Source organism: Tyto alba, unplaced genomic scaffold, assembly GCF_018691265.1.
Source record: "Tyto alba isolate M040663 unplaced genomic scaffold, T.alba_DEE_v4.0 Super-Scaffold_20000042, whole genome shotgun sequence".
Classification (NCBI taxonomy): Eukaryota; Metazoa; Chordata; class Aves; order Strigiformes; family Tytonidae; genus Tyto; species Tyto alba.
In genome coordinates this window covers 15,605,463-15,628,809 of record NW_024881293.1, presented here as the reverse complement: position 1 = coordinate 15,628,809, position 23,347 = coordinate 15,605,463, and the positions used below count along the sequence as shown (strand labels likewise).

Below are 23,347 nucleotides of genomic sequence, written 5' to 3'. Positions count from 1 at the left end.
CCGCCGCTCCCCCCCCCCCCCCCCCCCCCGGGGCACCCGCCGCTCCCCCCCCCGCGCCTCGGCTTCGCAGCTGGCAAGACACCAGGTCCAAAATGACGCTCCCACTTTATTCTACAGTTGTGTTTGGAACAGAACTTTACACACACGGTAGGATTTGGCAATCTTTATATCCATAATACATCAACCATGCACAAAAAAAAAAAAAAAAAAAAAATATCAAGTGATGTGTATATTTACAAAGTGAATTGCACTTAACACAGGAGCCAGGAAGTAAATGAAAGGAACCGCTTGCTCTTCTGGGTTGCGTAAAGGTCCAGTGCTATTTATAGCCTACAAAGCCTGATAGACAACACTACCGTGCATTATCTGACCAGCTTAAAATAAAAATTACTCTTATTTATTGAAACACTGCAGCCCTGGAGACACTAATTTCATGGAAACATTCCATTAATTACGCCATTCAAACTGTATTAGCTATTAAGACTCTGTAAAGAGTCTGTAAGTCAAGAGAATCCAACCTCAGCCCTGACTCATTGGATTTTACTTGGACAGTTAGTCTTCACCTCTAATTGCCCGGTTTCTCTTTTCTTATTTGAAGTTCAGGCCCCTACCTTTAATACTGTTTTTCCTAGTTTTTTCTATGAAGGAAAAAGACCCCCCTAAGTGACGGAATCGCTTCATCAGGATCTTTTTTCTTGCACAGAGTCCAGAACCGTTAAGCAAGTTCTTCATGCTTGGAAGGGAAACAGTCACCAAGCACAGGTAAGACTCAACCATTAAGAGCCCACAAACAGATCACATCCACAACTTCTAGAACAGTACAGCATGCAGAAATCAAAGTGTCAGGAAGTGAAAACACCTACTGTACCTTTTTCCAAGCAGCTTTTGGTAAGTGACCTCCCCAAATGAAAGGCACAGATCAACCCTCACCATCCTGGCATGGCCAGCTGAGAGCTCTCTCCTGTTCACACAAGAATACCCCGTTACCAGCCTTTCCACGTGCTGGGGGGTCATTACAAGTGATCTAACGGAACGGCACCCAAGTGGGGGGATCCCTAGGATGCAACAGTCTTTCTACTGCTTCTAACCTGCTAGAAGTGCTGAGGAGCAGCCACAGAAGGAAGAAGGGATCAGCGCCTTCTACCAAATTTTGGTTGTCTTCAGAAGATTTTTTTGTATGCACTCTGAACAGAGCAGCAGGCACTCACTCACCAATTGGATTTTTACATTTATACAAGTATAGAGCTTTAAAACTTTCCCATGAACCAAACTCTCTTAGTCCTGTGGAGGCTACAGACAAACTCCAGTGGAGATCCCAGACTAACTCACCTAGTCTGTAAGCATCTGACTCAAGAAGAAGAAAGGAAGTTAGATTGAGACAGTCTAGCCAATAAATTTATTTTACCAGTTACCTATTTGTGTGCTCACTACCAAGTCACTTTTGTGTGTGAATTTTGGCCTTTACTCTCCCCATAATAAACACAGTAGTTAACAGAAAAGACAACTAATTCTGCACTGGAAGACCTATTCTAAATATCAGCAGGAGCCTTCAACTGAGGTTTATATTACTGACACTGGGTGGTAATCACCCAGTGCTTTTTAGTGTTATTTTTCAATAGATAAATTAAAGCCATCCTCAACATCCAAGTAAAGCAAGTATAGCACACGTTCCTTCCTTCACAGGCAACTTTCCTGTCATGAGGTGTTTTACATAAGCCAAATTCTGCCCTCAAAACTCTTACAGCAGATGGAAGAGAGCTGGAATCTTTTCAGTTTTCCTGACAGTAATACTGAGACACAGAGTCGGCAAAGCTGAAGTATGAAGCAGTCCAGGTGAGGTTACAGTTCACTTATTTCACATCAGGAAAGCATGGTTAAGGAGCCTGGCCTACTGGAGAGCTTCTCTGAATGTCAGACAGCTCTTCAACAGTTCAAGCTTCCTCAGAGTCTTCCCCTCTGCAATTTCAGTAGCCATCACCTACAGTGGGTTGGGGTGTAGCTAAAGTTTCCGAGGAGTGCGCAGTGCTTTCAAGCAGGACACCAGGGTACTCAAGATCAAAAGCGTTTTCCCCTGGCTATGCACAGGAAGATGGTTTTATCAGGCAGAACCGGTCCACTGCTCTTTTTCTATTGGCACTAATGGCCCTGGGCTTAGTCTAGGCAAGACCATCTCAAACCCACAGAGGGGCTGCATCTCTCACTGCCTGGAGAACAGCACAGCAATCTCAGAGAGTCGATACCTGGTCTAAGAAACTGAGTGACCACAGCAGATAAAACTACTGCTTAATTTACGTCTATGCTCACATAATGTACATGTATGCACATATGCATGCACACAGATGCTTCCCACATCTAGGATATACCAAACAGTCATGCAGCAAAAGGCAGTAAGCCTTTCCACATCACACAGCAGATCTCAAAAACAACCCAACCTCGCTGAGATGAACAGTATGGATCCAAGATCCACCTGCTTTGAGAGGGACTTTGGTCAACACACAATAAAGTTGTACAAGGTCTCTTCAAGACCCATGTAATGTAACAGCTCTTAAACCTTAGACATGAACCTTTTGTTGGCACTCTGAGGCAAAGTTTAGAGCCTTCCACAGAGTCAGAGACTAAAGAAAGTCTCTTAAAAGAGACAAGGAATCGACTAAACTGCTTCTCAGCTTTGTATACCAGGCCAGCTTGATTCCAGAAACATCATGTTAAGAACAGGATTTGCAGAGTAAACACATTAATACATCACCCTGAACTCATAAGTCTTAACAGCATGATTCTTCCTCATGCTATTCAACTAATTTCTTTATAAAAAGTTTTGTTCAAAAATTAAGGAGCCCCGCTCCACTAGTGTCCACCTCTTCTTGAAAGAAATATTTTCAGTATCTCAGAATTTTCCATTCTCTCTGATGGTGTGCTCATCTGCTAGCTTTCTAAATACTGACTGCACGTCACATTCTGGTCTGGGACCAGCAAAAAGGAGCCATCTCCAGTTCCCGCTGGCTGCATCGTCTCTCAACAGGATGCTACTGAAGTAAATACCAAGTGTTGAGTGCTTTCCACACTGGGATCCCCTCAGGACTAAGTACTGTGATGCCTAAAGAGGAATTCATACCTTCATTCAATGGGATTAGGCTTCAAGCATGCAACCCTTCACCCTGAATGTACCCTCTAAACAAAGTTGAAAAGTGGAAGTGCTAGGTACCACATGCACCCTTTGCTGTGAACTGTAGTGCTCTAGGTACATGCAATACAAAATTAAAGGCATTGGTCTGGAAATCTTATAAAGAAAAGCCATCAGATTTAACCGCCCTTAATTTTATTACATAACCAGACAGAACAATGGAGACTGGAATGTCAGATTTCCCCTTCAAGCACAATTAACAGTTTCATATTTGCTTTGTATCAGACAAAAAAAAAAAAAAAAAAAAAAAAATCAACTCACTAGTATGCAGGTAGGATTCATCAAGTGAGGTACAGTCTCAGAATACAGAGCAAAGATTCACTGCAAGTTGCTTCACTAGCCTTCAGAGAGCAGCAGATGGTCTCCAACTCTTCCTTTAGATAGTTTCACCCAGTATTTGCCTCATCATAACATTAAGCATATACCGGAGGGTATGTAAGTGTGCAAGAGCTAGTGAATGATGAAAAGTCATCATAGATTTTCACAAGCTAGCAAGAGACTGAATACACATGTTGTGGTAACATTCTTCCCATTCAGCATAACAAAGTATTATAGTAGTTAGCCCTGCTGATGACAAATCTGTTACATCATATGACAAACAATCATTTGAGAATTAGTCTGCAATTCAGTAAAACAGAGTAAGAGGAAAATAACAGGTTAGTAGTTACTATGTGAAATCTTAGTATTACGCTTTTTAGTAAAGGTCAAGAAGATTATGCACAAGGTCAATAGTGAAAGATCATGAAGAGAAAGTTCAAGATGCTATGGTTCTGCAGAAGTTTTACAAAATGTATAAAGTATTGTGTGTCTCTACAACAACCAAAATCCTTACAAGTGCAGGTATATACATGACATGAAAATATTGCTTCACTCACTCAAACAGGGGTAGGAAAGATCTAGAGAAAAAGCTGCATGCAAAAAAATCCTGGAACTATAGAAGACCCTGCTTTCAGACACTGACCTACAATTACAAAATAAGCCTACTTGTACAGGTTGCAAAAGGTTTCTGAAATCAATATGCTGGCACTTACTGTACAATAATGTTAACTGATTAACATAAGCCATGAATAAATATTAATCCACTTCACAAAGCCTGCACACGCAGCACAGGCATTCATGGTGGCAGAGAAAGCAATGCAGACATATTTCATTGTTCCCAAATAAAACAAGAGAAAGATCTCCCAAGCAGGAAATGGTAAACTACACAGCCAGACTAACTGTATTAGGGGTAATTACATAATAAGTAATGTTATTTTCAACATCTTTCTTATGTGTGTGCAGCCACTAAAAACCTCACTGTGAGACTTTATCAGGACAGAAAACAGAGCATTTGGCAGGATAGCTACTTTCTTTTAATTTCTCCCCCATGTTTACAGAAACACAAGAAAAAAGACTTTCCTATGGGAGGAAAAAACCTTGTCACCTAAATGTAGTTATTTCTTCAACTGGTAGTCAAGTCCCCATGGTTTCTCTCCCAGGATCCAAAAAACATCCCCCCCCCCAAAAAAAAAAAAAAACAAAACAAACAAAAAATTCAACCCAACAACCCAACATTTGAGGAGGGTGTTTCATGGGATAATACCTAGCAGCAGATGTTTCAACACAAACAGGCCTATTAGATCAGTGCCTACATTTCAAGCCCAAAAGTCACCACATTGAAGGGGATTTCGGAGGCAGAGGAACGTTAGCCCTACGATTAAAGCTCTAAGATGAAAGGGGGTACTTGGAAATAGGGTAAAGGAGGGAAGAGGGAGTCACTGAATCACAGAAGATAGGAAGTGCGCACAAGTTTCTAAATGAAGCACAGACGACGTGAAGGGCACAAGAGTCATCTACAGGAGGTCACAGGTTCTGACAGCACTGGAGTTTGTTGGATTTCTGTCCATCGGTGGTTGGTGGGACACTGATGTCGACTACGTTGTTGCCAGGAGACTCATCGTGCGCAGACCGATCTGCAATCTGCTTCTGCGAAACAATGCGGTAGATTTCTGAAACGAGAACAGGCTGTTAGAGCTGAGAAAGACATTGTCTCCAACGGAGCACATGTACATGGCAGAGCAAGCTGCCAAAGAAGATGCTAGAACCCAAGAATGAGAAGATTTTAACTTGAAAGCTGTGAAAGGGAATCTAGGCTTACCCGCTGTGACACGTAACATCTGGCTGGCTTTCCAGATCTGTAGTGGATGCGCCAGCTCTGTCTGGAAAAGTTATCAAGACGAGATTCCTTACTGTCTTCCACAACAGCACTTCCTATCCTGCTCTTTTTCAACGACTCCATGAACATGGGTATTATTAACAGGCTTCTTAAACAAAAAAGGAGCAGGAATGCTCATTTATAAAACAGGGATTCATCTTATTTTTGATACACAAAAAATGGGCAACAATCTAGAAACACCAATCAACAGAATGCTCGCAAAACACCACTGCACAGCAGCAGTGACTACCTATTTCACGCGTTAGCTTCTGGCAAGCCACTACTACCAAACGACAGAAATGCCTACTCTCTGCAACAAATCAGTTTTCCCACCTATGACGGTAAAAAGCCACATGGTTCCATAAAGACCCATGTTGATCTAAAAATGCTGTTCCTGAGATAATTAATTTGACTCAAATGAGTTTACGCCTGAGAGCACACAGATCCACAGAGCTGTAATTGCTGAAGAGAGACTGCCAGGTTAAAAGCTTTCAGACACAAAGCATTTCAACTACAGTTAGTAGAAATAATTTAAGTTGAAAGGTTTTTAAATCACTTATTTCACTGACTGTAAGCCCTTGTTCCAACTTCCCTCCATTGTGAGACAGGAAAAGGGCAAGCTCCTCCCTGGAAGTCCACAGTAAATATTACGATCACATTCATGCAGCCCCAGCCTCAAAACAGCAACACATTAAGTCTTCCGTAAGAATTAAAAATCATGGGGGACTATGTGGGTTTTGGTTGGTTTTGTTGTTGTTCTTTTTTTAAAAAAAAAAGAAGCTGCACATATTTGCATTGTTTAAAATGGAAACCTTTAACCAAAGACTGATCTCATTGCCACTGGCTACCTTCAGCTCTTTTTGCTGAAAGGGATGAGAAGAGCGGTACAGAGATTGTCACATCCCCCTTCTTTTGTGCTCAGTGGTGTATTTTAATACTAGCTGTCCAGAGTCATTGCCAAGCCCTCTTTTCTTTGCAGTAGCATCTGTTTGGGGTTTTGTTTTGTTTTTTTTTTGTTTTTTTTTTTTTTTTTTGTTTTTTTTTGTTTTTTTTTTTTGTTTTGGGTTTTTTTTTTTTTTTAGTGATCCCTCAAACTGGTAGCCAGTAAGGAAACTCCCATCCTGTTGCTCCCGCCCTCCTCCCGCAGTTGTTCCCAACTCACTGCTCTACACAGCCCATTTTTCCAGGTTTCTTCTCCTCCCTTCGAAGGATGATTCTCCTCACTTTAGGACTAGCCTTTTCAGGACTACTCAGTTTTACTAGCCACAGCCCCACTGTACCTGAACTGGACAAACTCAGCACTTTTGAGAGCCCAGGATGCTTCTAAGAGATAGTGTTTTGAGTTCAGTTTTCCCAGGTCTGAACTCAGCTCCAGTTCTGTCTCCCTAAGTATCTTATCTGTTACAGCAGACCATACTGGGGCTCTCTCCTAGAGCACCTTAGGCCATCTTCTCTACCCAGGGCCAGTCTCAGGACAACACTGCAAGGGAATACAGGATGGATGGCAACTGCTAAACTATGCTCTGAGCCCTAAAACAATGGAACATCTCAAAGCACCACGTAAGTTGCCTTAGATCCAGCCAAGCGTCACAGATAAGCAATCAATCTTCTGTAAGGCTGCCCTGTGCAAGCAACAGTCCCAGCTCAGGCACCAGGTAGTCTTCTCCACGGCTTTGTCTCAACAGCAGTATTCTCCAGTTGCTTTGCCAGTAACTCTAATAACACAAATCTTGCTGGGCAGCAAACAGAACCCATTCTTAGTGTGGAAAGCTTGTACTTATATGAGCAACTTGGCTATCCTTTTCTCCTGCCTGCTTCTTCTTGGTCATCTTCCTCTAATTGCAACACATTTCTGCTACCAACAGGGTTGGTCAGCACCAGACCTAGCGATCCCAACACTTCTTTCTGCTTCCCTGCACACCTCTGCAAAAGAAACCTAGAAGAGCCTGCCTTACCGAATTCACCATATTAAAATTCAGCTTTTTTTTCCTGGTAATAGGCTTTCACTCATACAAAATCAATAAACAATACAAAGCCAATCCTTTGGTCAGCATCCAGTAAGCAACATATAACAGACACTTCTTCATAATTAAGTAGAACCAAAACAAAGGTTTATTCTTGTTTAACCGAAATCAGTATCTGGTCACAGTGAAGCTCAAAAAATGCTCATCTTGAGATGTTGTGGGGCATGTAAGTCAGGCACGACTTCACAAAACAGTATCCAGGAGTGAGATTATAGAGACGGTTTACTGGTCTAGAATTCAGCTATGGTAAGGAATAGTCAGGAGTTAGATCTTGCTGATTCTTCATGTTCACAATATGGACCTTAAAGAGCTTTTCAAGAGATAGAACAAACACACTGACAAATTATATGGTGTTTTCCCCTCATGAGGATAAGTTCAGATCTCATGGGACAGTCAGAGGTAGAACAGTAATCCAATACCTGTTTGATAGCCCTCTTCCTATTTAGGTATGATTTTTAAGGGTTCTTTGACAATTACTTTATTTTAGGAGTGGAAGAGCATGCTTTGAAACATCGACCTCCCTGTCACCTTGAACAGTATTTTGAGATAGGCTACTGCAGAACACACAGTGGAAGGCAGTCTCTGAAAGCAGAGATACTCAAGTTTATCAGGGTTTGTTAGCTCCAATTCAGCAGTCCCATGCTGGTTTCCTTCAGATACCCTTGGGTATGGCAGCAGCATGCTTCCCAGGACTCTGCTTCTGAGGATTAGCTCGGGCACAGAGCTACCCAAATGCAATCACCTCAGACAGGTGCCAAAATAATACATCCTCTGGAACACCAAGTGCTGAAGCATACAGCGCTGACACACTCATAAACTAAAGCCTAACTAAAATTAAGAGTAAGATTAGGCCAAACCCCAAGTTCGGGAAAAGTTACCCATCTCAACTGAAGTAACAACACAGAGGTGAGCAGCACTTATTTTAAGCATCTATCTTGCTCTGTGTGGTTCCCACTTCTACTGCCTTTAGGTTACATATCCTTCTAGGATATATCCTTACCACTTCAACCCTGTCCTTCCTCTTCCTCCTACCTCATGACCATACAACTCACGCTTCTTGGCCAACCTCACTTTGAAGGAAACCTGCAAGTTCCCCATGTGCTGCATTTAGCCTAGAACAGAGCTGCACTCTTCCAGAGAGAGGCCAAATGAGCACTCAACTCAGATTTGCAAAACACCATCTGGAAATCCCTGTGAGCCTAACAAAAGTGCTTTGGCCACAGCTTAGCACAGTAAGGAGGACTTGCTGGTGTGCCTACAGTAATAAAGCTTTACTGGTGAATCCGAGACCTCATGTGCAGTAGGGTGCTTCCTTACTCCAGGGCCAAGAAAATATATTCAGGCAACAGCTCCATCTTAAGGAATGGAAATTCTAAACCCTAGTCTGAAAGAGGAAAAAAACCAAGTAGTAGGGTCTACTACCTGGAATACATCAGATACTACATGCAGTGGACCTACTGCATGAGCCATGTAGCATTCCCACACATACAGCAAGTCTGAAGCTGCCTGTGGACAGTGTGCACTCAGTAGCCACGTCTACAGCAGTTTTACATGCTGAGGAACGTTCTTGGGTGGTGGAAGTCATAAGCCCTGGCTTCATTTTGGCCTGTGACCACTATCATGTTCTTAGACAATTCCTGAAACTCTTCAGGGACGTTCCCAGGAGGCAGCCTGCATGCAGCTACAACCCTTGCCATCAGCTGAGAACAAGAGTTCAGTAGTTTAGACAAAAAAAATCTACCAGTCTGCTTTGGTGCAAGAGAACACACTGGAATATTTAACTTCCTAGAATGGCTGTGGCTTCACTGCCTAGATTTTGTGCAGACATAGAACTACTAGTGCCTTTAAAACAGTGCTATCACAGTAGCTTGAATTTATCAAACATCAGGAGACTAGAAATCATCAGATTCTTGAGCAGAAATGTATGTGTGGGGTGGGAGGCAGAACACACAGGTAAGATTAGAAGGCTTGCAAACTAACCATCATTCCCAACATTCATTTCCAAAGCATTCCAGATAACTGCAAAACACACCCATAAAGAAAATCCACTACCTCTGAATCCATAACAAACCATACCTGTAAGGATGTTCTTGAAGGCTTCTTCTACATTTGTTGAATCCAGAGCGGAAGTTTCAATAAAAGATAAGTTATTCTTTTCTGTAACAAATAACAAGTGGTTCAGTTAAAAACTTTAATAGCACTTTATTTCACTTTGAGGTTTTTACCTTTATTTCTAGGCCAAGTCAGCTGGGGCATAGTCTTTTTTTTTTTTTTTTCCCCCGTTGCACCAGCAACAACTTGGTGCACCATTTATTTAGCAGGTAGTGTTTGAGCAGCATCACCTTTGACCACTGCCTTTCCAGTGTGAGAACATTTTCCTCACTGCAGCCTTTGTCCAGTCAAGCAATAGAATATTATTCTCATCTTGATACAGATCACACCTAGAAGTATCTTGAGTAAGAGCACTGGCAAAAGCATGTTGGCTGTAACAGGAGTCACAATTCCCCTCTGAAACCCCAAAAAGATAAACAGACCTACACTTTCCTAATCAGACCCCAACTCCAATTTACAATAAAACCCCTACTAATACAGTCTATTTTCTTCTTTCCTCTTCCAATGCAAAATATATGTATTTTTTAATTAAAAGCAAAAATAAATATTGTAATTAATAACCGAACATCACACCTAGAACCGTACCATACCACCTGCCCAGAAACAGGCAAATTTGAGTGATAGAGCTTAAACGGCAACACCTATACCATCACTAGCTATTTAAAACAGCCTTTGTAGGAACTTGGGGACAAAAAATAGTATGTTGAACCAAGTGACCAAAATAATGCACTATCTAGGGTGCCTACTAACTTGTTTTGCTTCTGTTACATAAACTTCATTTCTCATTCATCTGAAAATTTAAAGTGGTTTTACTAACCACAGGGTACTTGCTTAGTAGCAAACTTCAGAAAACATGTATAAGCCAGCCAAGTATTATTCTTAGAAGGATTTTAAAGGCTATACATTTAAAGTCCACCTCCAAGCTTGACAGTCACACAAAAGTAAGTTGAATGTCCCTAGGCCTATAAGGGCAAAAGAGTGTTTGACCAGTGCTCTGCAAGATAAGGAAGAGGGAGACATAATGCAGTGGCAGCAGCTCACATAACCCATTTGATTTCTCTGAACAACTGATAATCTCCAAGTCTGATGATCACTGCATTTAAATGAAACTAGAGGACACTACTGCATGTATCAGTGCTCTGGAGCAGAAACTACACCATCTAAGAGAAGGTTCAGTATTCATTTGCAGCTGTCCACATTGATATGTACTCAGTAGAACCAGGCCTCTAGGAAGGAAGGAAAGACATTTTGTGTTGTGATATTTTGTATTTATATTGTGACATTTTATCTTCTAAGTGTTGCTTACTGTTTCCAGCCTTGCTAGAGGAAGTGTTTAATCTTCAGCTATCAGGCAGCTCAAGGACAGTGTTTCAAAAACATGTACTACCACTAGATTTAGAGAAAAAAAAGGCAGAAAAATCCATAACCACACATGCTATTTAATAAGACAAGATATTTTAATTAAAAAAAAAAAATCTTAAATTACTTTTTTGGGGTCAAAAATAAACCTTGAAGTGAAAGTTCAGTCCTGGATAATAACAGTGCGATTACAGATTGCACCAACACCATCAAGTTCAGTGAGCACCAACCCAGAACACACTGTCTACAAACCTGCAAAAGCCCGGGCCTCATCAGTGGGCACAGCTCTCAGATGGCGGAGGTCACTCTTGTTACCCACCAGCATGATGACAATATTGTTGTCTGCATGATCTCTAAGCTCCTTTAGCCAGCGTTCCACATTCTCATAGGTGAGATGTTTGGCAATGTCATAGACAAGAAGAGCCCCAACAGCACCACGGTAATACCTGAAACCATAAAGCACATTCCCCTACAGAGAGCTCTGCCAAGTTATACCAACAAACCTGGTACCTGGCACTTCTATACTGATTATTACTAAACATTAAAAACATTCCCCCTGCTTCAGAAAAAGATGTACTGATGCAAATACTGTTGTTGGGGTTTTTTTAAGTCTAAAACCAGGTTCCCAAGGCTGCGTTTTTTTAATGACGTTCCTAAAAAAATACCATGTATGTAACAAAATGCTGAAGAGGCTGTGGAAGCCATGACATTTTTAGTCTGCTAAAACAGTGTGCAAGAAAACTCACAATGCATTTCAGAATCGGTAGTGTTAGAGGGTTTTTCTTAAGTTATAACTTACTTTTCTACTAGGAAGATAATCCTTAGTAAAATGTCAGTATTTGTGGCTGATCTTTCAAATACCTTCTGTCCCTCTTAAAAACTAAAGAGGGGGACTCCGGGCTATGTTGACACTTATCCACAAGCCCATAATCCAAGAACAGAGTTTGCTGTCAGTGCAGGTTTGGGCCCATTTCAATTCAAGCCAAGGGCTCAGGACAGCAAAAGCCAAACTGTATCAGCAATCCTAGAATGTCCACATCTCTCTCCCACACAGTCCTACCATTTCTCCTCTGCTCTGCCAGCACCTGTCCAACACATCATTGAACCAATTCAGGGCACCACATCAGCACAAAACATTCACTTTTTACTGCTGGTTGGTGTTCTGCTGGCTTAGCAAGCTGAACTGGCCTAGTGACGTGTCAAGCAAGAGTTCATGCCAGCGCAAGGGAGAAGTAGGATCACAGGACTACAGATGCACTGATTCTCATCAGCCAAGTCTGTTGTTGAACTGGAGTCAGACAGCTAAGCATTTTTCTGCTAAGCATTTACAGCAGTAAGAACAATTTAAGGGTCACAAAAAAATTTCTGAAAAACACACTAACAGTTATGGAAAAGATGAAATTTAAAATCATCACTTACATCTGCTTCTGTATTACTTTGGTTTTGCATTCGTTCCCTATGCATATACCCCTTTGGGCTCCATGCTCTTCTATTTTCTCCCATCTATTCTGCACTACCCAATTTCACCTCAATTAAAAGTTCCCCTTACCTTGAGTTTAATACAAATGGCTCAATCTGTGCACGATTCAGAAACAAGTCTGTACCTTTAAAAAACTGATATACATCCCTAACACTAAAAGGTTTCAACTCACTGATCAGAATATGACCTGGATAACTAGGCCTGCCAATAGGTTGTTTGGGGGTTTTTTCCCCTCAAAGATATTTTTGCCTACTACCTGCATAGAAAGAGATACACCCAGAGGTTACATTTTAAGACACTGCCCGGATTAACAAGTTGCTGTACATGAAAGCTTCTCAACACCACTGTTCTAAATAGGCATGTGCCTAATGCTGCAAGGTCAGCATTATCACAGTTGCCTTTCTACTTACTGGTTATTCAGCATGCACTCTTAGACCTAATTTTTAGGGCTGTGACTAATTCAAAGTCATTGAGATTTCAATGGAGTTTGTGGCTGCAGACTGCCCTCAAAAAAACCTCCATCTCAAGATGTGAGGGGACAATGAAGACCAGAAGTCACTTGGTGTTATGGTAAGCTACCATGACTAGACCAAAACTTGGTGCCAAACAGTACCCAGCTTCCATCAGAAATTACACTCATTCCATGTGGTGAAGATAGCACATCCAGGGCAGGTGAAAACCCCAAATCACGACACTCAAACAGAATTTCCCACACTTTTTGATTTAAACTGTCATTTTTTTTCTATACTAGTATCATTAGAATCTATAAATTACTTTCATTATATTAACCAAGGAACACAAAAGTATTTGCTATCTCATGACTTGGATCTACACTGAAGTCTGTCGTAATGATTTTATCCTACGTCCCAACTATGTTTCATTAATTCTCTACCCATAAATTTATCTGTACCATCTCTGCTAGAATGCTGCTGTTAGCCTGAGCAAAGACACAGTACTCACGCTGAGGTAATGGCACGGTATCGTTCCTGTCCTGCAGTATCCCAGATCTGTGCTTTTATCGTCTTCCCATCCACCTGGATGCTCCTGGTGGCAAATTCCACCCCAATGGTGCTCTTACTCTCCAGATTGAACTCATTGCGTGTAAAACGTGACAGAAGATTACTCTTCCCAACTCCAGAATCACCAATCAGCACAACTGAAAGAAAATACATTATTTTCAAAATTAATTATTCATACCAGCATTTACATAGTACAGTGGTGCTACCTGGCTGCTATGCTGACTTTCAGGCAGGGCCCAGGGGAGCTGTGCAGCCAGAAAAACACAGGAGAAAGTTACGCTGACACCTCAGGCTTTACGCCTTGCTTCCCCAGCCCCAAACAACTCTAAGTCTTTTTGTTGCTAGCAGCTTCTCAGCTCCTCAGAGATGGAAATGAGAAATTGCTATAGTGACTGTCAACAGCTACACATTGCTTTGGAGGCCTCAAGCCATCGCCAATAATTAGAGGTAACTAGATGTCCCTTGCAAACCAGACCTTTTGCAGAGGAAGGCTGCAACCCACAATTCAAGAAACACTACAGTCAAGAACATGACAACAGGCTGCCTGTTTGCCTGACAAAAGCCTGTGTACAGAATAAGCCTACTCTATTTTTATTTTAAAAAACCCAACACAGTAAGTAAACAATTATTTGCCATTCCTGTTGGGATCATACAGGATGTTTTATTTCAGTATTTAATTCATGAATATGTTCACCACAGAAAGGGGAAAATAGAGAACGTTTGATCATACAAAGAAGATACAGAGCAAAGCAGAACTTCATCCAGCAAAATGAGTTCTAGTAGATTGTATGAGAAGTAAAAGATGAGCTAAAAATCTCTGCCTCCACACAAGGTGTTGCCATGTTAACAGAAAAATGTTAGTGCAGATAGATCTTTAGCACATAAAACCCAGCTCTGCTGAAAGGAATTGTGAAAACAAAAGGTCCGTCCTGTAGCAGGAGCCTCCCCCTGCCTTGGGGCTGAAGCTCTCTGCTGACCCTGGGGCACACCTCTCCACCATTCCTGCTCCAGCAGCCTGCCTGCTGCTTCCCAGCCAGCCCCACTAGACTGCGGTCCACGAGACCTTCTCATCAACAACTCCAGTGCCACGATGTGCTACAAGAGGGTCTTTACTGTGCAGCTACTGCAACTACACACATTTTCTTAAATCCCTGTATTACTGACCAGAGCAAGTAATAACTAAAGGAAAACGAGACTAAAAGCAATTAAGCCATCCTCCCTTAGTCTCAGCAAATGCTGTATCATATATGGCTTTGGTATTCATGGTAACAGTATCATGGCTTGAGCAGAAGGAAGAAAAGCAGTCTCAGTGAGGTTTCTTCAACCTTGGGAATATTTCCTACTTCAGTTCAAAGTACAGATTTGTTGATCTTCCTCATTCATATGATCTGGTTTTCCTACAGAAAAACAGACACGCACAGAAAACATTCCTGATCCCTCCACAACAGATGACAGAAGCCTCTTCTCATTACACACTTCCACACCAGCCTTCTCCCAGGGCCAGGGATCATACTCGTCTTTTAGTGTTACTACAGCTTTTTTCTGCTCAGGCCATTGATCCAAGATACAGCTCTGGCAGCACACAGCTCCAGCTCACGTACCTCCCCACCCCTGGCTAGCACATTCCCAAATTTCTGCTGTAGCCCTCTGCTGTAACTTTGCTGCGACAGCTCCCAAGCTGCACAGGGAGATTGCTGAAATGCTCCGGACTCCCCCCAAGCATTTCATCCGGCTGACAGCACAGATAGACGGGCAATTGTGCTAGCACAGCTGAACAGTCAAAATACAAGGGCAGCAGGAATGGGCAGCCAGTGGATCGTGGCAGGGTGCCACAACTCTCCACCCAGTATAGCTTAAATCAGCTCCACACAGTGCTCTGCCTTCACTGGCAAACAGCCTGAACTATTTTTTAGGGTATGAGAACAGATATATAAAAGATTTTATAACAAGTTCTAACTCTAGGATTTTGTTAGCTTTACTTTCCAGACAAACAGTTTTTCATCACTAATTCCACAGAAGGTTCCAAGAATGGGCCAAAGGTCACCCCACCCATCTTGCACAGTGATCTGCTGGCTTGGAGTAGCCTGTACCCTACAGAAAAGCCCTGACCATAACCAGGAGGAGGTACGAACATCCACTACACAAACCACTACACTACCCATCCACTACACAAAGCTTTGAAAAATCCTGAAGCTTCCAACTGTTTCTGAAGGGAGTTACCTTCTCATGAATCTGCAACTCAAGAGAATACAGCCGCCTCTCCACATTCTAGCCACCTCCTATCCTCTGGCATTTAAAAATTATCGGCTTTGTGCATAAACCGTGCAAATGGATTCCAGGTCATTAACTCCATCTGTTACAGGAAGAAAATCCAGGGGCTCCTGCACTACTTTAGCAGGTTACTCACCTCTGCTCAATCTGACAGCAAAGCACCAGGCTCCCCCCTGTTCTAGCACAGTTTGTGTGAGCATTTTTGAGAAGTTACGGGATGCAGAAGTAATGAAGGAGGGCAACCAGATCCCAACTCGGTAAATAATGTTCTCCCTATCTTACAGTCTCTAAGTGCTTCTTGTTAATTCTCAATCTTAAGTATTAAATGAGCACTTTCACTTTCAGTAAAAAGACTCAAAAGACTGGAGGCTCACATGCAGATGGAACCCACCAACTTTTATTTTCTATGGGAAATGAACAAGAAGATACCTTCAAAATTCTGGGCTAAGTGATTAGATCTTGGGAAAGCTCCTGAATTTGGGAAGAGACCATCAGACATCATTGCCTTTTCAAATGCAGAAGTCTCAACAGCATAGAGAAGAAAGTTCCAAATCATATCTAAGAGTCTGAATACTCCCTAAACACATCTTACCAGAATTGATGGAAGTCATGTTCCCTAAACAGCCTTTAGGGCCACACTGGTAACGCAAAGATGCACTGGTTTTAACTTGGAAGTGACCTGAACCAATAACCAGCACCAATCCTCATCAGATGGCTGTAAGTACACAAGCAAAGCCGTGCTTAGTGCCCCATTTACATCCAGAATTGTGGTGCTGCTCCTTCAGTCTTTCCCAATTTTCTCTCTCCACTGCACTGTGCCAGTCTGGGGGTTACCATTCACCACGTTAACCGTCCGCCAACAGCAAAGCATTCAGATCTCAGGCACCATCATCACTCTGCTTCCCAGGCCTCACAACACACAGACCTACAGCCGCCCGAGCAGAGCATAATCCCACCACCCAGACACCGGTTTCATACCAAAGGATGAGCAAAAGAGAGAATTAAAAATCCAGGGCAATACATTGTTGGTAAGAAATGGAAAAAGAAAGATCAAGTTTATGATAGAATTTTAAATACACTACTTCATTAATCTGGCAAAAATAATATATTATTTTGAACAATCAAGAAGATTAAGACTCTAGCAGAGACCACATAAGCAGAGTTCATTATAAATAAGTATATAAGGTTGCCAGATATTGATGACTAATATGACATGCCTTTGTTTTTAATAAGCACAGCCTTTGTTAGGCTTAAGCTCTAATCAGAGCAGTCTAAATTCCCACAAAGGTAAAAGAAAGCTCTTTTGTCTACAGGTGTCTTTTCCTTCCTTTTTCATAAACCAGCATACATCTGTACAACCTCAAATTTCATTTTTAAAATAAACAATGATAATAGCTAATCTACTTGAAGGGAAAATTAATGTGCAGAGCACATTTTAATAGGTACAAGAGTTCCAACGTTTTAACAACTATTAAAAGGTCATGAATTCAATTCCAAATCCAACCCAATCAAAGCTTATCATGGTAAGTTCCTGCTTTTTAACCATCCCAGCTACAAAATCAGTTGGGAACAGAGCCCTGAACTGCTGGCTTTGCTTGGGTTACATCACTGAAATGCATCTACAACAAGATCCTCACAGCCTCATTATTCTACACAGCTCTGAATACAGACTTCAGCTTGTTCTCCCAAAGGTTGGCTCAGTCATTCTGTTAACAAACATTTTGTAGTGATCAATAAAATAAGCAGTTCTGACTGTTAGGATGCACACAGAAGAAAGGGAAATTGGAAATAAAGATAAAGAGGCACTAGTTTAGCAGAGCAGCTTTGACTATAACCACACTCGCATCCCCAGAGTGCCACCAAACCTTAAATTAGTTTCGGCCTACTGTGTGCTAGACCCGATAAGCCAATAATGTTTGTCACTCCTGTGGCCCTATTGAAATGGCCGGTCCTGAAGCACAAGCTGACAGGCGATGCGAACAAGAAAACACTGAAAACAGCAAGCCAGCTACGCACAGAAACCGTTGCTACAAACTCCTTGGCCATTTTCACCCCCAAACAACTGTTGTATAGGCAGTATTTCACATGAAGGAGACTAACAGTAAATGGGACTCATTGCCTTTCAAACTCTTCATAAAGCTGATTAATATAATCTATGCTAAATGACAGAAGCTCCTATACAAGACTTCCAATTATTCCAAAATGTAAAAAAGTAAAAACTGTGACTTTAAAGCTACACTACATTCAGCTGGAGTCATCCTAAATAATATTACAATGCAAGGATGCAAATTTTTTAAGCTTAACTGTAAAAGCTAAAACCAGAATCCAACCAAATTTCACTTGGAAATAGGGGGCAGGGGAAACTGTCAAGACTTAAATTTAACAGAAGTAACTTCTCCCAGACTGCAATCCTCCACCATCACTTCTACCTCTGACCACTACACATGCCTGATAGAAGAGAGTTCAAAAGCCATGTATGTAGCTAAGAAGGGGCTAAACCAGAAGCAAATCAAGCCTCTGGAGATGATTTTTTTCATTATGTCAATTCCCCTTGATATTTAATTCCATTTTGGGAGGAGACAAAAGGGAAAGGAAGGGAAGTTGGTTCTACAGTGGAGACCTCATCCCGCTTGGTCCCATTTACATTCATTACTTCTTGCATAGCCCCAAAAAGCCTAGAAGGAAGGAAAAGATGAGTAGATAGGGAAGGGGGGTTTTGTGTGCTTATTTGTTTATTTTGAAAAAAAAAAAAAAAAATCCACACAACTACCTCTACCCAAAAGATGCACGGAAAAGGAAAATTCTCTCCCACATTTTTCAATAAGGGCTACAAAATATGCCAAGTTACTTTGCAGTATCAACACAACAGCACGGTTCCTGACCAAATAGCTTTAGGTTAAGTTTCACTCCAGATAAAATTAAAAATGTATTTTAAAGCAACATATTTTTAAAGATGAGTACAGTTTTACCTACCTAATTGACTATTCACAGAAAGAAAAAGAGAAATAAAATTTTTAGGCTTTCAAGTTCCCAGCTATTAAACCCCTTGGGAAGTAGACGGTAGAATGACTTCAGAAGGAAACCAGTTAAGACCCAGACAGTTTAGCATATTTTGGGAGGCTAGCCTTCTACTTTACAGGCAGAGAAGAAATAAGGGTTGTTTTTTTTTTTCACCGCGCTATCTTGCAAGACTATAATACAAATACACCAAACAGGCAAATACATCCATAAAATGTTTCCAACAGATGAGTAATTGCTCTTTCCTTTCATCAATAAGCAAGTGCTGCTCTTGTTCGGGTTCAGGTACATACAGAACACCCTGACATCAAACTCCCGGGCAATTTTCGTGGCAGCGAGCGCACACCCACACCCCTCTTAGACCACCCGAGCACCCACAGATGGCAGTGCCAACCTCACCTTTTGTAAGGGTGAGCTCTGGATGAATCTAAGGGTTCCTGGAATGCTACCAGAGGAGACCAAGCATAAAAGAGGTTGGGAAATACGAAGGTAAATGTTTTGCAGCCATCCGCACTACTTCTTAGGCCTCAAAGGCAGAAGCGTGGGACACTCAGGGGAAAAGGTCAGCCCGAGCATCTTTCCACCTGCAGGACACCGACCTGCAGCAACCTTTGCACACGCAGGACATCAGCAACAATAAAAACCACCTGAGCCAGCACCGCACCCGCACTAAATCCACCTAGCAGTTACGTATGTTCTCACACAGCCCCGCACACAGCTGCTGGACAACACAAAGTGTCACAGGCACGGTGACAGAAACACGCAAATAACCTCAGGCAAAGCCAAATTAACGCTACTAAGCTTCCTGGCTTCGGTTACTCACGTCCAGCTGGCAGCAAGCAAAGGACTTCGCCGCCGAGGCTTGAGTTTTTTCGGCTCCGGCTCGCCACCGCGGGCGATCTCTCCAGCAGCAGCGGCACCGCCGCCGGGCACAGCCCCCGGCCCGAAGCCCCCTCGCCCCCCAGCCCCCGGCGGGACCCCCGCAGCGCTCCCCCACGCCAGCCCCGGACCCCCGCGGCCCGGCCGCCAGCGCGCAGCCCCCCCCCCCCGCTGCCGGGGCCGGGCGAGGCCCGCGGGGATCCCCGTCTCCGCCGCCCCCCCCCCCCGGCGCCGGGCGCTGCCGGCGAGGCCGCCCCGCGCACAAAGGCCGCGGCGGCCGCCCCGGGCCCGGGGCAGCGCGGCCTGACGAGCCGGGCCCAGCGCCCCCGCGGGCCCCGCCAGGCAGCGCGGCCGGCCCGGCGCGGCGCGGCCCGCGGGCGGCGGCGGTACCTTTGAAGAGGTAATCGTACTCGTCGTCGCGGGTGCCCATGGCGATGGCGGCGCCGACCCTCTGGCTGCCAGGCACCGACCGCGGCCCAGCCGGTGGCGGGGGGGGGGGGGGGGGGGGGCCGCTCCCGCCACCGCCTATCAGCCGCCGCCAGAGCCCGCGGGAGGCGGGCGGCGCGCCAGACCCATCAATAGGCGACGGGCGCGCATCTGAGTGGCGGGCAGCGCTGTCCAACCGGAGGAGAGCAACCGGGGAGGGGCGGTGCTCGGGCGCTTGAGGCGGAACCCTGCGAGACGAGGCGGGGCCGGGGCCCGGGGCCTGGGGCCGGGCCGGGGCGGGGCCTGATGCGGGAGGGGCGGGGTTTTGTGGATTGGCAGGGGCTGGGGGCGGGGCCTGGGCGGGGGGCGGGGCCCGGCGTCAGCGCAGCGGGATTGGGGGGGGGGGGGTGCGGGTTGTTCCCCTAAAAACACCCCAAACCGCTCTTGGCGGCAGTTCAGCGCCGTCGCGCCCCGCAATCCCGTGGTTTGCTCTTCTCTTCGGGCTGTTCCCCGGGCTGGGACAGATCCTGCCCCGTGCAGCGCCCAGGACCTCACCTCCCTGCCCTGAACACCAGCTGAAAAAGCTGAGCTGGCAAAAAAAGCCCCGCACGGTGACACAACGTGTTCTCAGAAAACATTTCCCCTCTGTTTTTTCCCTGTCGTGGCTCGAGGCAATTTCCTGAACAAATCTGTGCTACTAACAAAAAGCGGCTGGGCCGCTCGGGGAGCCCTCGGCCTTCCCGGCGGCGGAGCGGCAGTGGGTCGGGGTGCAACGCAGCCCACGCTGCAGGGCCGGGCTCCCAGAGCTGCTCAGAAAGCCCAGGGATGTGTGTCCCCCCCCCCGCTTTGGGGACCCCCCTGCCAGCGTTCACCCTGCGCAACGCATGTGCACGCCAGCTTCACCTCCGCGGGATTAATGCGTTTGGTTTGTGGTTGCGACAAACCCTCGCGGGGAGGGAGACGGCTCCCTCCCCTCACTCTCTGTGATGTGCAGGGAAACTTGCTCTGCTCATTTAAACAGATTTGTTGCTTTCCTGGGCCGCATTCATCACTGTTCGGCTGCCCTACTTTCCCCAGAGGAGTCTTCAGCCAGCTGAAGGATTAGCGGGTTTCCAGTGTCACACAGGAGTGAGGCTGAGACAGCGGGGAGGAAAAAGATGGTTTTGGACTTACTTTTGCCAGCCTTGGGAGATGCTCAGCATGTGAGCGGAGTTGGGGCAGAGGCAGGCGGTGGTTCAGACCCTCTGGGCTGTGCCGTGCTGGGCGGCACTCAGCTTCCTCCAGATACCTGAACGCGCTGGATGCGTGGGATCATGGTTTCTAAGGGGTCCTATTTCCCAAATATAAGGGTTAATAATGGGTGGGATGTGCAAAGAGACAGCACCCCAACTAACAGCTACCTACTGGCAGGGGTGTCCAGCTCCTGCTTGGTGAAAATCATTCTTTTTATGACCCAGGCTCTGAAAATTGTGTGAGAAAGAGAGCATGCTTCAAACACATTGCAATCCCACTACCATGCTTGCAGGCCATCTAGGTATCTCCATCGCATATCAGGCAATGGGAGCAGCTGTGAAGGAAAGCCAAAAATTCATAGAACTGGGGTCTAGGGAAGATGCCAATTTCAACCTAGCAATGGGTTGGGCCAGTTGCTCCTCTCTAACAGTGATTGCTGAAGAAGCAGGGAGGAAATTTTTCTTTTCACCTTTTCTTTGCAGTTTTGGTGCTCATGGGGCACTGGACTTTTAATCCTTCCCATGCCAAAGGGAGTTTTAACAACCAGGATCTGTGGGAAGGCATTATGACTTTCACCCAATGATGCTGTTCATATCCCCACAGGACCACAGCAAATGGCCCTTTTGGGTAATGACTAGAACATGCCCAGGGATGTCAAGCATCTGACTGATGAGTAGTAAAACAGCATCAGGAGGAGCAAATCTGGAACATGTTGGATCCAGAATCTCCTGGGAAGGGCAATTATCCCATGCTGAGTTTCCCACACCTGATAAAGCCACATCCAGTGAGTGGCTGGGTGAAAGGAAGGAGAGGAGGGTGGCTTCCTGCCAGTCTTGCAAATGAGGCCTTCACTTCCCTCACTTTCTTCTGGTTAAAATGGGCACAGCAGAAGTAAAACATCTTATTTTCATTATCACATGTAACTTAAGTGGTTCTGAACCAAATAGTGGGTAAAAAAAAAGCTAATATGGGTAAAAAAAAAACCCTCAAAGCCATTTTTGATCGGTTTGGATGGAAATCACTATCTTATTTTCTTTTTCCAATGCCTGGTAATGGTTGACAGAAGTTTTAAAGAGCAATATATGATGGAGTTATCCTCGTGCATGCCATCCAGCTCTGAAATCCCCTAGTGTAGAGTTTTAACAAGGGCTGCAGGGAGTGAAGATAATGATTTGACATTAGAGGATGGATGCTGCTCTGCGGTGATGTGGTGTAAAGCATGAGCTCGGAGTCCCCACGTTCTTTGCCCTCAGGAGGCACCCAGGCTCGTGGTGTATGTTGCATTGGAGAATCAGTGTCATGTCACCAAAACCAGCCATGTGTCACCAGTTGCTGACAGGGCAATGTGTTTGCAGAACCTTTCTGGAAATCCCACATACGTCCTCAAATTGGTCACAGACCAGAAAGCTTCAGGCAGCAGAGGTCCTGCAAGCCCCAAATATTTTCTTAAACTATGCTGAGGCACAAACCCGTAAAAGCAGATAGGCCTATGCCACCTGCTTCTTTTTTTACATGATAAAAACTTGCTCAAAAGGGTCACCCAAGATGCTGCCTCTTGTTCTGAGTGCTTCAGACCCTGCAGTGCCCCAGGGCATAGTTGCCTGCCTGGAATGCTTGAACCAGGAGTTCCCCTTCCCACCCTCTTAGTGGAATCTGGTCCTCTAGATGTCTGTGAGCACCCTCAAAGGAGTCACCCCAGAATACTCTTCCCGGGAGGTGTCCCTGGTAAGGGCGTGGGTGCTTGCAAGGCCATGCCAGACACGTCCATGGGAAACTCGGTTTCTGTTCGATGCTGCTGAGCTCTAGCAGAAGAGCTGAAGTTACTGGGAGGACTGGGAGACTTCTGATACCCCAGCGTCCACCAGGTAGCCTGAGGCATTTTGGAGTGAGGGGCAGCTTTGAAAGCACGACTCTTGCTGGCACAGTTGAGGCCACGTGTCAGGGGCCAGGCGGGGGGGGTGCCTGAGGAATGTTGGTGGGTGGAGAACTAATCTCTTGTTTTATTAATTTGCAATTTCTTGGCTTTGCACCAGGTTTCAGATTCAAGCTCGGGTTTGCCAGTTTGCCTTTTTTGTTTCATTGCAGTGCTCTGTAATGCCTGTGCTGGGGGTAGAGGGGGCCTCAGGGCGGTGCCTCTGGCTTCCCCCCTGC

At 44.7% G+C, this 23,347-nt stretch overlaps 1 protein-coding gene across 1 annotated transcript; it reads right to left on the bottom strand.

Annotated features, from left to right (window-relative positions):
* Nucleotides 1–86: 86 nt before the first annotated feature.
* Nucleotides 87–20,060, bottom strand: RAB11B (RAB11B, member RAS oncogene family). The gene is made up of 5 exons (XM_033003073.2): nt 19,928–20,060; nt 13,311–13,506; nt 11,123–11,316; nt 9,476–9,556; nt 87–5,169 (listed from the first exon to the last, which is right to left on the bottom strand). The coding sequence occupies exons 1-5, from the start codon at nt 19,965–19,967 to the stop codon at nt 5,024–5,026; spliced, it is 657 nt and encodes a 218-aa protein (XP_032858964.1). The 5' UTR covers nt 19,968–20,060; the 3' UTR covers nt 87–5,023.
* Between the last annotated feature and the right edge of the window lie 3,287 nt (nt 20,061–23,347).